General features: G+C 43.2%; 1 protein-coding gene across 9 annotated transcripts in view; it reads right to left on the reverse strand.

The window, feature by feature from the left end:
* Positions 1 to 535: 535 nt before the first annotated feature.
* CLASP1 (cytoplasmic linker associated protein 1) overlaps positions 536 to 14417 on the reverse strand; it is a 222703-nt gene continuing 208821 nt past the window's right edge. For all 9 annotated transcript variants that reach the window (XM_044438058.1, XM_044438065.1, XM_044438064.1 and 6 more), the window contains 3 exons: positions 10633 to 10839; positions 5165 to 5281; positions 536 to 3611 (listed from right to left, as the gene is read on the reverse strand). In XM_044438058.1, the coding sequence (XP_044293993.1) occupies positions 3525 to 3611; positions 5165 to 5281; positions 10633 to 10839 (411 nt within the window). In that variant the 3' untranslated portion in view covers positions 536 to 3524. The remainder of the gene's footprint in view (positions 3612 to 5164; positions 5282 to 10632; positions 10840 to 14417) is intronic.

A 14417-nucleotide genomic window follows, 5' to 3' on the forward strand; every position in this document is an offset into this window, starting at 1 on the left:
CGTACAATATCTCATTTTTTGTCAGAAGTTTTTTTCTATTATTTACTAGTAGGGCAGCGAGGACATTACTGGCTTTTTTAGATTTGTTATTGAATAGTCTGCAGCAGCTCTTGTATAACTGGTGTAGATTGTGGTTTCCTTCAATAATTCCACTACTAAGAAAGTGACATCAGTGATTGTGAGCAACAGAGCTTCATAAATTCTGACTTTAGTGATGATGAGTTCTATGGGTTCAACAAAAACTAGAAGAGTACTCAAACTTTAAAGTCTTTCTTTTGTTAATGACAGTGATGATGGTTCTTAATGCCACTGTTGACTGCTGTTCACTTTACAAGGTTGAAATACGGTATTACTGTATTCTGTTATAGTTTATTAAATAGTTTAGTAAACCATTTGATTCAGAATATTTTTTTTGTTTTCCTCCTCTAAAAACTAGGTGTGTCTTATGGTCAGGTGCGTCTTATAGAGCGAAAAATACATTGGGAGGAGGAAGACGTAGCTTTGAACATTTAGTGTCAACATTAACTGAAACAAATACGAAGCTAAATTGAGCTTTATTTGAGGAACACATTTAACTCCAGTAAGTCTGAGTGCACTGAAGAACTCTCCCGGAGATAGTGAGTCAGTAATTCCAGGGTATCTGGGAGAGTGAGTAATCATCTTGTACTCTTGCTGGTGACAAAGGCACAGCACAGCATTTATGATTTGAAAGTTACACAGGAAGAGCGCTGTGCAGACATTCAAAACTATATGCAAGCTAGCAAGGGTGGGGACTGTAACCTTGACGGCACGTTAAGATACCTGTGACACACCCGGCCTGTATGTTTCAGAGATGATACTTGCATGCACATGCACCACCTCTGTTCCCCATTGCCTGATACATGGATGGCACGATTGGGGGGAGCCATACATGTCAGCCACTATGGAGACATGCCTTCCAATTCATGTTTGTATGTACTGTGAGGGCAGAACTGGTGCCTCAGTAATGCTTCTGTACCCTCTTACATATATTTTGAATAGCTGCAAGAGGAGTTATTACTGCGACGGTGGAATTCCTGGTCAGTGTTATATGTGGGCAAATTTGAAAAATTAATCTTCAGTGCATACCTTTAATTCAGATGACCTTGAAGGTCAATCAAATACGGCTAGCCAGCTGTGCAAAGACGCTCCCATGAGAACATAAATTTAACTTTCATTTAATTCTAGGGCAAACTCAAAAGGGTTTTTTTTATTATTTTTAGCAAATTCTATCATGTAAAGGTTAACATAAAAACATCTGTACATTTGCCATGATACACTCAAAAGTGAAACAAATAAGATATAAATACAGATATGGATGTAACATGACAAAAGCGCAAAAAATTAAAATAAAATAACCAACCCCAAAATAGAAATTAAATACATGCGCGTGAACACTGTGCCAACAAACTTGTTTCTGAAGGCTGACTGTTTTGAGCGGCTTTGTGAGCCTGCCCTTCCCATTTAGAACATTATTACTGTTAGCAAAGTCCTGCTGCATTCTACAAACATTTCTCTGTTCTCGTTTAATATGAACTATTACACTTGATAAATAAAGGGGCTGGAAGGGTAGTAGAAAGAAGATTTATATGACAATGTTGCAAGTTAGATTACTTATACAGGTTACTGAGAAGCTAGTAGGAAGCGATAGAAAAGTTTTGTTGTTGTTGTTGTTGTAATCCAGGCAAGCACACATAGTGTACCTTTTAAAAGAAAGCCACATGCCTCAGTTAATTCAGCACTACATGAGAGACCTACAGTACTTCAGAGGGTGAAGGGGTTGCAATGCTTTGCTTTGCTCGCTCATGCCCTGGCAACTCTGGTGCCCCACTGACACTATGGACGTCACCATCTAAGGCAACCCAACAGTAGGCAGGATGGTTCTGTGCGGATTCTCAGATATAAAGGCCTGGAAGGGGGAAGGGGTATGAGAAGATGAAGGAGGATACGAAGAAAAGAAACCTCTCTCTTTCAAAAAGTCTGAGAAGTTAAAGCCCTGCGAAAGGAGGCAGCAAGGAAAAAGGCAGCTGCAAACATTTGGACAGTGCTGGGAGAAGATGGAGCCCTCCCGATCTGGCAGCTGAAGCGCCAACAACATGCAGACTGATTTCCACCAGCATGTACGGATCGGTAGCCAGAGACCTTGTGCCTGGAATAGTTAAACGCACCCCACTACCCCAACTGTACAGCTTTAAAACAAACAAACAAGTTGGTGCAGATTGAGCTAGCCCTTTGAGTACTTCCTAAAAAAACAGGATCACATCTGATCACCGCGGGGGGGGGGGAGTGATTTGCTATGTACATTAAACACGAAACAGGATGATAAATAATCCAGACTGCATGGTGGCTGGAAGGGGTGGACATATTCCTGGAGTACTCAAAGGATGGGGAACTCTCGATGAACGTGGTGGGTGCTAACAGAACAAGCGCTGCACCAAGGAACATCTGCTGACAAACAAAAGCAGTATTTTATTAAGAAAGAAAGGCCTGGCTATCTGAGTTGCAGCTCCTAGAAAGCCAATCGAGCTCTGGAAAGCACAACTTTCTTACTGAAGACTGAAGCAGCAGTGATAGCATATTTCACATTTCTTAGGAGATGGGTTGTCAGTTCCTCTGATAGGGACAGATACTTCACCAGCTTAAAGACATTACAGTGCATTCACTCTCTCAGTGCATACTAACAGATGATGCTAGATAAAACGGTTACAGAAGGAATTCAATTCCCAGCAAATTCTGCAACAGAGCAGAGTTCCGTAAAGGAACAAAAAGCGGAGTAGGAACAAAATGAATAATGTAAGCAGAATTTCCTCTACATGAGAAGTGAGCATATTGCATTTTGCAATTGTTTTCAAATTTTCAAAAATACTGAAGAAACAAACAAGTTGAGGAGAAACAATTAACTGAATGGCTTTTCTGAGGCAGGTCTTCATTTAGCTATACAAATTGCTGAGGTTCCCAGGGAATTTCCATGACTTATCACATGCAGATTAAGGGATTATTAAATTAAAACCTAGTCTATTGGCCTGATCTTGTATCCTATACAGGTTTCTCCACATTGCAAATTTTAAGTTCACCTCTGGAATAATGTCTGAGATATTGGGGAAACCGGAGGAACTGTTAGTCAAAAGTCTGCCTAGTAGAGATGTCATCCAATATAAACCCAAACTCTCAGTACATAAAATCCCATTGATTAAATCACTGATGTGTTAAGGAGTTCAGGAAACTTCAGGTTTTAGAAATGCTAAGTAGATGATTGCAGTGTAAATGTTAACCATGGTTTTTTTACTGCCCTTTTTTGGAGGAGGACTGCAAATCCAGGCCTTGCTTCCTTTACATTCAATACCAAGAATATTCTACAATAAAAAGCTTTAAAAGGACTAAAAATACTGATTGCAATAAATATCTGCATGGCCTCCACTGGTGGAGGGAGCGTGCTGATGAAGGGAGGGTCTCTGAGAGGCACAGCTGATTGCTTCTGTGTCTACAGGTATGTCCAAAGATCTCCATTAACTGTGTGTGGAAACATCTGAAGATGAGCTGCTGTTGCTGTTGGTGGTCTGGGCCCTCTTTATGTACAAGTTCAGAAGCTTCATCTGAAAAGAGGGAAAAAGCAGTAGCATCCTTGTTTGATTGATTGCAGACTAAGTCATTCAGGTAACTGTCATGAATACCAAGGGATTAAGGGATCAGGGAGCCCCTGTTGTGGGTTTAGCATACTGCTGTTTACAGTATGGTAAAAGTTGCAGGTAGAGGAGCAGTACGATACAGACTATATTACTTTGGCTGATGTCATTCCACAGTCAAGAGATGCTCTGTACTTAGAGTGCACCAGATGGTTTGCTCATCAAGCATAAAGCCTCGTATGCTTTGGAGCTGGGACTCCAAAGTAGCCTGTAGCCCTTCAGATTGCTCCCAGATTCAGTTACATTTTTACACTAAATGTTTAGCCATAAACACACGCGTGCGCCCGCCCACCCCCACTCTGTTCCAGGCCTTGCATTGCCAGGCATGTTTGCGGGGAAGGGAATCCTGACAGATCAGGGATCGTGAAGGAGGTATGCAGGCCCTGCCCTGCCCTGAAAATGAGGCTTTTTCTGTGTGGGCTGGTTTAGTAATACTAGTCAGGCCTATTCTGAACCCAGTTAAGGATAATTTGGGCTAAGGTTGGGATGAACCTGAGCAGAAGCCATCACTGCAGCATTTGTGGACTTCCTCTCGTGCTCGGCCCGGTCTTCCACGGGAGCGGAGCTGAGAAGAAAGCTGCAAATGCTCGTAGAACAAAGGCTGTGCAAGTGGCAGCCTCCCTCCCCATCAGGCTGCTGTGAGTGGCATGGAAGAGCGCTGCTGCCCAGGAAGGGGTGGTGTGGGGCTCCATTCCTGGCAAGCCCCACTGACCCACCCACCCAACACAAAGGCTGCTGCAGGTGGCGCAGGAGGATGACCCTGCCGGTGCAGTGCATGGGGGGCAATTCCTGGTGAGTGCTCCACGAACGCTGAGCGTGCTCTCCAGAAACTCAGACTCAGGCCAGGAAGCTGAGGCCAGGGAACCCAACAGATTCTCACTCCCAGATTCCTCAAACATCCCTAATTTGGCCATAGTCAGTCTTCCTACAGTCCATAATGTTGGCTTCGTCAGATACAAAATGAGGAGAAACTTCCTATTAAACTTGTTTGCAGAAACGTATTTTTAAAAGAATTACTCTGAATGAAACACTCTTGATGTACTCATATCTCATCTCCTTATATTTGGAATATTTACAGCACTATTCCCAAAATTACTTGGTGCTGTGCCGTTTTGTGGCTATCACACCTGCATCTACTTGCATCTCCCCAAAAGTGCTGTGACACAGCAGAAGTCATAGCAGCGACACAGCTGGGAGCCCTTCTCCAGACATGAGCAAAAGTGGAAGATGTTCTCCATGTAGAAATCTAAGCATCTTCCAGAGTCAGCAACTAGTTGAGCTACAATCTTAGAATGTCTCGTGCCCTTCAGTAAGCAACTGCATATATGGGTGGGGCGTTCTGGCTGGGAGCTACCGTTGTTCTAAAGATGGCCTAATGATTGTGCTGAAAGTTACACGAACCCCCTCTGCATGCGGTTCAGATTCCAAAAGCCAGCTACACAGATCAGGGGATGCGCACATACCTTGCTCCCAGTGAGCTGTGCAAGGTGGGGTTTCAGCTCTTCACCGATAACTGAATAGATCGCTACGAGGCAAAAGACACTGGCTTTGCGAACACTGCTTTCTGTGTTGTCATAACCCTAGATGGAGGGGAGAGAAAGTGTCATGAGCCCTCATTTCTTCCAGTGCCATGAATGGGAAAGGTACTCACCTCCTACTCATCTCAAAAATGACTTATTGGACTATCTAGGTGTTAATGCATATAGGAAAAATCAGTGTATTGAATGCAAGGTGAAATTCAAATATTTCATTACAATAAATATTTATGAAATGAACATCAGTCTAACCCAAAGGAAAGTCAGACACATGATGAAGAAATGAAGCCTAGTTTTGTGCTGGTAAAATTAACATTTTGAAATGTTATCTTGCTACACTGACATAATCTTTCTTGCCCTGGAACTGGACAATGGCACCCTGTCTTTTCCCAGGAAACTTGCATCCTAGCTTCCCTGCAGCAGTGGCAGCACAATGAGATCTGTGGAATTTTGCCATAAATAATTAGTTTCTTTCTCTTTAATTTAAATTGGATGCCAGGCTTTTTTTCCCTTAAGATCAAAGAACAGTTGCCACAGTAGACAACATGTTAATTGGTAAGAAAGCACAAGACACTGTTTTTTTTTAAAAACTTAATGAACGACAAAAATGACCTATCTTGTATTCAAGAAAGGAAGACTCGGTGACATGTGGCAATACTTGGTGTTTCTAATTGCAGTAATTCCTGCATAATCACACCAATACCTGCAATGTCGGAGGGTCTTTCCAGAAAAAGTGAGCCATATCTTTACAGCCACATAATACCCAGAGATGGCAAAATGCCTGCCATGCTCAAGAGTAGGAGTAAAATGGCAGCCCCTGCACACAAGCACCTGTCTCCATATGTGCAAAATGCGCTGTTGCAAGGTTGCGGGCAGGGCTGGCAGTGGTCTGCTGTCTTCTAGTGGAGAAGCAGGTCATTCCACTTCAGAACTTTAGCTAAGGAATCTCCTGAAGGCCAAGTTATATTTGCCTGGGACAAAAGCTGCCCCTCTTTTTGCATTTCATAAAGAACATTCTCTTTGAGCACAGAAACCTCCACTTAAGAGCAACCACCCTGAAAAACCCTCCCAGCTCTGACGGACAGCAGTATTACTAATTCTAAGCTAATTAGTGCCCGGGAAAGGGAAAAGGAGCTAAAATGTGAGGCAGGAGCAAGTGCTGCAGGATGGCATTCCAGTTCAGTAGGCCAGCCAGCTGGGTCAGCCCCAGGGTACTTGATTCGGTTTCCCCACCCAGATTCTGCTACTGTCCCCACCACAAAGGCTCTCTCATTTGGTGAAAGTGGAACTTTTGTGGTCCTTAGTGGGCTGTTTTTGGCTTTTGTTTATACTTGTTCTGCTCCCTTGGGTGGTTTAAATGCTGGAAAATGTGGCATAAGAGTAAAGCTTCGAAGAAATATGTATTGATCACACATCGCAACCAATAGCTGTGCAATTATTGTATTGAAAATGCTTCCCAGAAAGGCCCTGAGAGAAAGAAAAGAGGAATGTGCTTGTGCCCTGGTTGAGAGTGACCTCTGCTGGGAGTATGTGACAAATGCCTCCAGCCTACAGACCCAGGAACTCTGCTGCTGTTGGCCACTAGGCCACACTCAGTGTGGGGTGGATGCCGTATTTATGAAGCAAGATGAGGAGAGGTCCATTTACAAATGGGAGAGAAGTATAAAATGTGCATGTTTTCTAAATTTGCATTTCTACGGCGGAAAACCATTAAGGGTCCAATTCTGGGCTTTGCTCCCAGGCTTCCATCTTTGAATGCTCTGAATTCCTGGCTTGACAACTACAATATTTCAATATGTTCTCTTAGTCTGTTAAGGCAGTACTATAGAAACAGATGAAAAGTCCTTATAATTAGGCACAAGAGCAGAACATGCCTTGCTAAAAAGGATAACTAAAAGGACCATGATAACTATGTCTTATTTTAATACATTTTTGACAAGTTTGATTTATACAGTCTCATGTCTTCCTTACACTATTTTTTATTTATAGGATTTCCCCATCCCTAAAATCTACGTACTATGTCAAAACTGCATTTTTAAATGACCAGGAAAAAGGCATCAATAATATTTTTAAAGGTGTGACACAATCCAGTGAGTCTCTCAAGTCCTGGTTTAACCTCGCCTTCTACTACAGGACTTGCAATGTTTGGAAACTTTGCCACTCCCCCTTTTTTCTCAGAGCTGAAACCCTCTGATGGCATGCGCCTCCATCAGTTCTCTGCTTCATTCTGTTAAGATGGCCTTTCATTGCTACTCTGATGTGTTGCGCTTCTGTTCTCAGAACGAAATACAGTCACATGCAATAGTGAGGCATTAGAGGGCCACAAAGCATGACTCTTGAATCTCAAGGGAAGGGGCACCTGTAAGAAAGTGACACTCCAGAAGCCACCTTCCCTTGCAGAAGCTTGTAGAGATGTCCTCCCGTTGACATTATTTCTTTCTGAGAGCAGAATTCCAGGTGTGGGCTGCACTTGCCAAACTGATGCATGGATAATTTGCACAGTGATTTTGAGAATGGGGCTGCGCTCATGTTCTGCCTGTGGATCCTGTGGCTGAAGGGTTGGCCAGTACGTGCGCATAATGCCAAGGAGGGGCTCTGATCCAGCATAGCTCTAATCTTCTTACAGCATGCCGTGCTTTTTATGTGTATTTGAATGTGAGCTCGTATTTTGGAATACGCAGACTTTTCTAGAAAGAAAGTGTTGCTTGTGTGCAGGATTGTTAAGAGGACACAGTTGCATGATGTGCTAACCAAATACGCATGTGCTCCCCACACAGTACTCAAAAGACAAGCCAGGTAGCCTGTGTCTCCAGACAGCCATCTTCCTCCAACAGGAAATTACTCAATCTATTTCTGCAGTTCTACTGAATGCAAAATATTGCAGACATCAGCCTGATAAAGTAGTTGCTTCAGGTTTCTTTATAATGCTGGAAATTTGCCGAATACATATAGAAACCAAGTGATGCTCAAAAACTGTATTTAAAAGCTTCCTCTCAGCCATGCTGGGAAAACAGTCAAGAAAAACTGATTGAATTAGTAGCTCAGGATAAATGCCATTCTCTACGCAAATGTGTATAACTCAGGGCCAAGATGTTTGGAAAAGCAGCCTCAGGAGGCTGTGATTTGAATGGTGTGTATCAGGGGGAAGGGATGCTTAACTGTTTCACCAGTAGGCAATTTTCTGCTTACAATTATCTGCTTGTAGAGTTTTTTTAAAGGTTGCTTTAGGGCCTCACTATGGTTCACTATGTGTAGCATGTACTATATAACTTTCCCTAGAGGTAGAGCCTGGAAAAGAACTACGAATTCCAAAGGGCACCAAGTTGTTTTGTTTTGCATCATCTGAACTGTAATCACTCACTCACGAAAACTAGGCAACTCGGCGGGGGTAACCAGCATTTACAAGGAGACAAACTTGTAGATGGCATCAGATTCAAAGTATGGATTGCCGTTGCAATTATATTTGTAGAACACACCAAAGCATTGATTCAGCGGACTGAGGGAGGAAGGGAGCCGGGACAGCAGTGTAAAAACAGCACATCTCCCTTCACTGCAGATTGTGAGTCCTGCGGAGTGCTGCCCGAGTGCATGAAGGTGTGGAAGATAGCTGCGTAAACCGTTTTAGGTGAGATTGATCTGGGCAGAGGAGAAGACCTGCTGCTTCTGAATGGCAAAGCTGCTTGGACATCACATGCTATTTCGGGCAAGGAGAGATGCTGGTGAGTCAGCTGGGACTCTGCCAGAGTTCCCTGTTATAGCATGGCTCTTGTCCACCCAACGCAGGGCTGTGCCTCCAAGGCATAACCTAGCTCTGACCTTGTACAATAAGATCTGTGTCTAGTAATTTTCAGAGGAAAGAGATCCAATAAAATGTAGCTGCCAAGTTCACCATGCTCTTTGAGGCACAGGTCAGGAGCATGCAATTCACTCTGGCTACTGTAGTCTGATTATACTCATAAAATCCACAAACAGTCTTTAAACCTTCATAATCTAGCACTGCCGATTCCAAGCATGATCAAAGTGAACAAACTGAGCATTATTTTCCATGGATATGGTACTAACCAGGATTGCTCAGATTGACGTCTGGCACCAAATCACAAGAGATCTTAAAAAAGTCTTGCCTGAAATGGAAATGTCCAAAAAGCCAATCTTTCAAAAGGTCTGTAGGCACAGATCTTTGTAGGTTTCCCGAGGCACAGTATGCCTATATATGTGTGTATGCCTATATATATGCCTATGGGGAACAGCAGAAGAGACCCTGTTTCATCCCCAGCTGATCTTATTTTGTGTTTTATTTCTTACTACTGAAAAACCAGCTTGCTCTGAGGAGAAAGCAAGCAAGTCAGAGCAGTCCTGGTGAGAGCAGACTTGCCATCCATTTTTCCCTCAGTGGCCCCTCCCTGCCTCTCCAGCCAGCTCAGGGCCACTGAGAACCAGCCTGCCCTGAGGCGGAAGAAGAACCTGTCCTCAAATAACCTGACTGAAAAGAAAACACAGTAAGATCAGGCCATGCCATATACTGAGACATTAAATTACTCCCTGAGAAGCATGAAAGAGAATTGGGTGCAAATGATTACATTTAATCCCAGAGATGTATGTCATTTAGTGTTTTTATGAACTTTAATGTAGGCTGCCTTAAGCACTTTACTGGATAGTTGATTCATAAAGCAATCACTCAATTACAGTTATGAGTATCTTCTAGATTTCAGGAAATCATTTCTAAGCAGGGACATCCAGCAGTTCTTAAAAGGCTGGGTCATACTTCTGAGTGCTGCCAGAGCTATGCAGGGCCTAGGCTCCCTCCCCACCAAACCCCCCCCACACCTTAAATTGCAGCTGGATGGATGAAAGCATAATTCAAGAATAGTCACAAGCATCACTACTGCAGTGCAGCTTCTCTCTGCCTTGGATCCATAACTATCTGGCAGTCTGAACTTTCTAGACTGTGTAACTTGGCATGCTTAGAATGCCTTTCCCTACCCTGAGAATACTGAAAGGATCCAGTTTTGTTTCCATCCTTCTCCTGAACAAGATAAAACTTCAATGAAATATCAGTGGAAGCCAGTAAAGGAAATGCAAGTTTCTTCTTGTACATTTGTTTCCCCATGCCAGGAAAGTGCAGGCATGACTAGGAACTCAAAGATTAGTGGGAAATGCATGCCCTGGAGGTTGTTCAAGGTAGCAGCAAGAAAAAGATGGCTTGTCCATTGCCCTTCCAACCAGGGTGAGTTGTATTAGCATTCTTCCTAAGAACAAACTGTGCCCTTTATACTGACCTGAACCAAGTTCCCATTGCCTTCTTTCATTCCATTCAGTTGAACAGCACTGGACAGCAGTCCACGCCAAGACATACTAGCTAGAAATGGTTATTCATGCAGCAGGCAGCAAGGTCATACCTGCAACAACCCAGGGATGATGTCTTGAAGGAGCTGATGCAAAGACTCCTTTGAGATCCTCTCAATGACTTTTGTCTGCATTTTAATAGCGGCCAGGTTGATTGGGTAGTCAGCTGTTTGAATGATGGGGCACAGCACTTTGATGCACTGTTCCGGGTGGATGGAGCTGGCCAGAGTAGAAGCGGCTTCCTCAGCAGCTCTCACAACCTGGATTGAGGGGGATGCAAAGGGGAAAAGGGAATTTATATAGTAAAAACATGTGCTTTAAAGAAAACGCACACACCTGCATGCCTAACTACGCGTATATAGTCATGGGCACGATCAGCAAGGTCAACACTAAGGCTTCCAAACCACGTTGTCTTATTGACAGCCACACAGCCTGGCTGTTTTGAATCGATTTTCTTGTGAAACCAGTGACAGTCACAATGTGCTGCTGCCTCTGTTAATAGCATGGAGCACAGGGGGACCTTTGGCTTACAAAACATGCCAAAACAAATAAACTGTGCAGGATAATGTACTGCTAAAGACAGCAGTAAAGAGAAGGTTGAACCTCAGTTCTTCAATGCCACTGATTTGTTGTAGGTTGGTTTATTCTGCATTTTGGGATCTTATGGAAGTTGCACAGATTTTCACAGATGCCTTTTACAGTAAATGGAAAATATTCACACTGTTATTTCTCTTAGAAAGTGAAAGGAGGATTAAAAATGTATTAGACAAAAAATTGTTTGTGCTGGAATTTGTCGATGGTGAATTCAAACCCAAAGCATTAGGCTGTATTCAAACATGTATCATAAAGTAACTCCCCATCCCCCAAATATTAACATATGTCTACTAGCTGTGTGGGTCAGGCATGGTTCTAAAGACTGTTTCACCAAAGGGATGAAACAACTTGAAAATGGGGATAATTTGCCTATCTCTGTACTTCACTCAAAAGATGGAAGGCCACAGAGAGGTTTAAAGCCGGAATATAAAACCTGCACCACACCAAGGGCTGCATGTGCTATTTGGAGGGGGGCCTCCCATCGCAGACCACAAGCTGCATGCTGCCCACCCCTGGTTTAAAACATACAGATGGTTTTGTGGGACTGCCTGTAAGTGCAAGATATTTCTCCACATATCTGAACATAAACAGATGTCTGGAGTGGGTACACGTCTTTACTGCAACTTGTCAAAAAACATAAACCAGAGGTAGATGAGAGCAAAAAGTTTTGAGGCAATGTAAGCACCATGCATAGTTTTAATAGACTGTCACAACTGCATAGCACCCCGCACCCCAGTGAAGAAATGTGGTTTGGGCAAGATGAAAAGTATTGGAGCTCTTGGAGAGGCAAGCTTTCCCATTCGCTGGCGGACTGCATTCAGAATGAAAATGACAAGGGCACAGAGTCAAGGTGAGGCAAGAAGAATGTACACTTGGGAGAAGTCTGCCAATAAAGGCACTCCTTTAGAACAAAATGTTTTGTCCAACTGCTTTATCTGGAAATCAGTTTACAACTGCTGCTAAATGCGGTTACAAAAAAACTAATGTCATAGGGAGACTCTGGTTCCAAGAAAGTATAGTACAGACATGCTGATTTATTAAACGGATTAAATATTTTCTAGCCCTTTTAAAAAAGACAATCTTTACACATTTTGTTCCCATGTTTGCTTGCTTAACCGGATAGTACCACCTTGCATTTCAAGCCATAAATCTGCACTGGCTACGCTGCTATACCCTGCAGCCTGGCTGTCTGTTGCTCCCATTTTGTGGCCAAGAATTCTCCCATTTTCTGTTTTAGACTCAAAGGGTCTCACCATTTACTTTGAAGTTACCATACTGCGCTCAGTGGTGTAAGATTAATTCCAACAACTTGAGTGAGCTAAAGGTGATAAACCTACACAGGCCCCAACGCAGGAGGAAACCTTGCTCAAAACTCTGAGAGTTATTTCTCCACTAATCCACATACTGTCATGCTGTATGTATATGAACCATGATGCAGGACTGAAGTTAATGACAAGATATATTGAGAGAAGATACATTGTAGGCTAAGGAGAAAAGATAGGGCACTTAGAAGAGGGAAGATTCCAGCGGCAAGTCTGCAGAGGTTTACCCTGTGTACCACCCATGCTCTGGACCTTTTATCAGTCCTGCTGGTTTTAGAAGGGCAGGGAACCATTTTCTCATGGAGGGCACCAAAACAGTTTATCAGAGAGTACAGCTGATGACTGGCCAGAACCCACACTAAGAAGGGTTTGCAGCAGTGCTGAGCTCTTCGTGTCTATCGATCCCATACTCCCCCTGCACTACCACTCTGATGTGAAAGAAGAGGAAAGAAGGAATTCCAAGAGTGGGCCACAACCGGGGATGTGAAGGCTCAGGGGAAGAAAAAAGAAAAATCTGTGGAGGGGAACTTCTTTTCCCCATCCCCTCCCAAAAAATCCCCCCCCCCAAAAAACCTTTTCGGTTTTTTCTGTTTTCACATCTTTAGCCACAGCATCTTAAGAATAACATGAGGTTGAGAACCATACACAATTGCACAAAAGCAAAAACTCTATAGTGCAATGTTAGCAAAAGTGCTGTCAGCTTGAATACACTGTCTGAAAATGGTCAGCTGACCTCTTGTACCAACAGATACGTACCAGACCCTACAACGTTCTTCTCATCTAGATTAGTCTACCAGTCTGATCAACACTACAGATTCTCTAATCAGGGTCCACTTTAACAACAGGCAGAGATAATAACGTGCACAGAAAAAAAGTGTGTGCCAGAGACTGCTGAATAAAAATACATCAGTAACAAAGAGCATGACATCACAATGTCATGCTCAATGGAGACAGAGACCGAATAAATTCTGACTCTTTCCTGTGGCCATTTCCATATGTGCTTGACTTCTGTCCTAAGGAATTGATTATGTATTGGATGGCCCTATTTCCTGTTCATTGACTTGAAGCACCACAGCACAAATCCATATCTTTGTCATCTACACCATTTGTCATCCATTATCATTGGATCACAGTACAGTAGAGTTGGAAGGAGCCGGAGGGCCACTGGGTCCAACCCCCTGCTATTGCAGGATACTACATTAAACCATCTCTCTCAGATAGCTGTCCAGTTACATTTTGAATGCCTCGAGTATGGAAAAGCCCACAGTCTTGCTAGGTAATTGGTTCCACTGTCATACTGCTGTAATGGCTAGGGATTTTTTTCCTGATATCTAGCCAGAATCTGGTTGTCTGTAAATTGAATCCATAATTCTGTCTCCTGCACTCTGGGATGATCAAGAAGAGATCCTGTCCTTCCTCTCTGTGACAGCCTTTCAAGTACTTGTAGGGTACTAGCATATCTTCCTTCACTTTTCTAGAGAGTAAACATGCCCAGTTCTTTCATAGGGCTTTGTTTCCAATCCCCGAATCATCCTTGTTGTCCTCCTCTGAACCCTTTCTAGCTTGTCTGCATCCTTCTTATCCTGTGGTGCTCAGAACTGGACACACTACTCCAGATGAGGCCCAATCAGTGCTGAGTAAAGGGGAACTAGTACCTCATGGAATTTGGAAGTGATACTTGTATTAATGCAGCCTAAAATAGCCTTTGCCCTTTTTGCAGCCATATCACATTGTTGACTCATGCAGTTTCCATCCCAGTCCATGGACATCAACATAAACAGACAGGGCCTTAATACACCTTTTATCACAGTCTTAGACCAATGCTGTTTGTAGGGAATGACTACATTCTGCTTTCTTTCTCAGGATGAAAGAACAGTAGAGCATGGTCTACACACCTATATTATATTTTAATAGTATTCCTT

This window comes from Varanus komodoensis, unplaced genomic scaffold, assembly GCF_004798865.1.
Source record: "Varanus komodoensis strain SLA01 unplaced genomic scaffold, ASM479886v1 scaffold32, whole genome shotgun sequence".
Taxonomy (NCBI): Eukaryota; Metazoa; Chordata; class Lepidosauria; order Squamata; family Varanidae; genus Varanus; species Varanus komodoensis.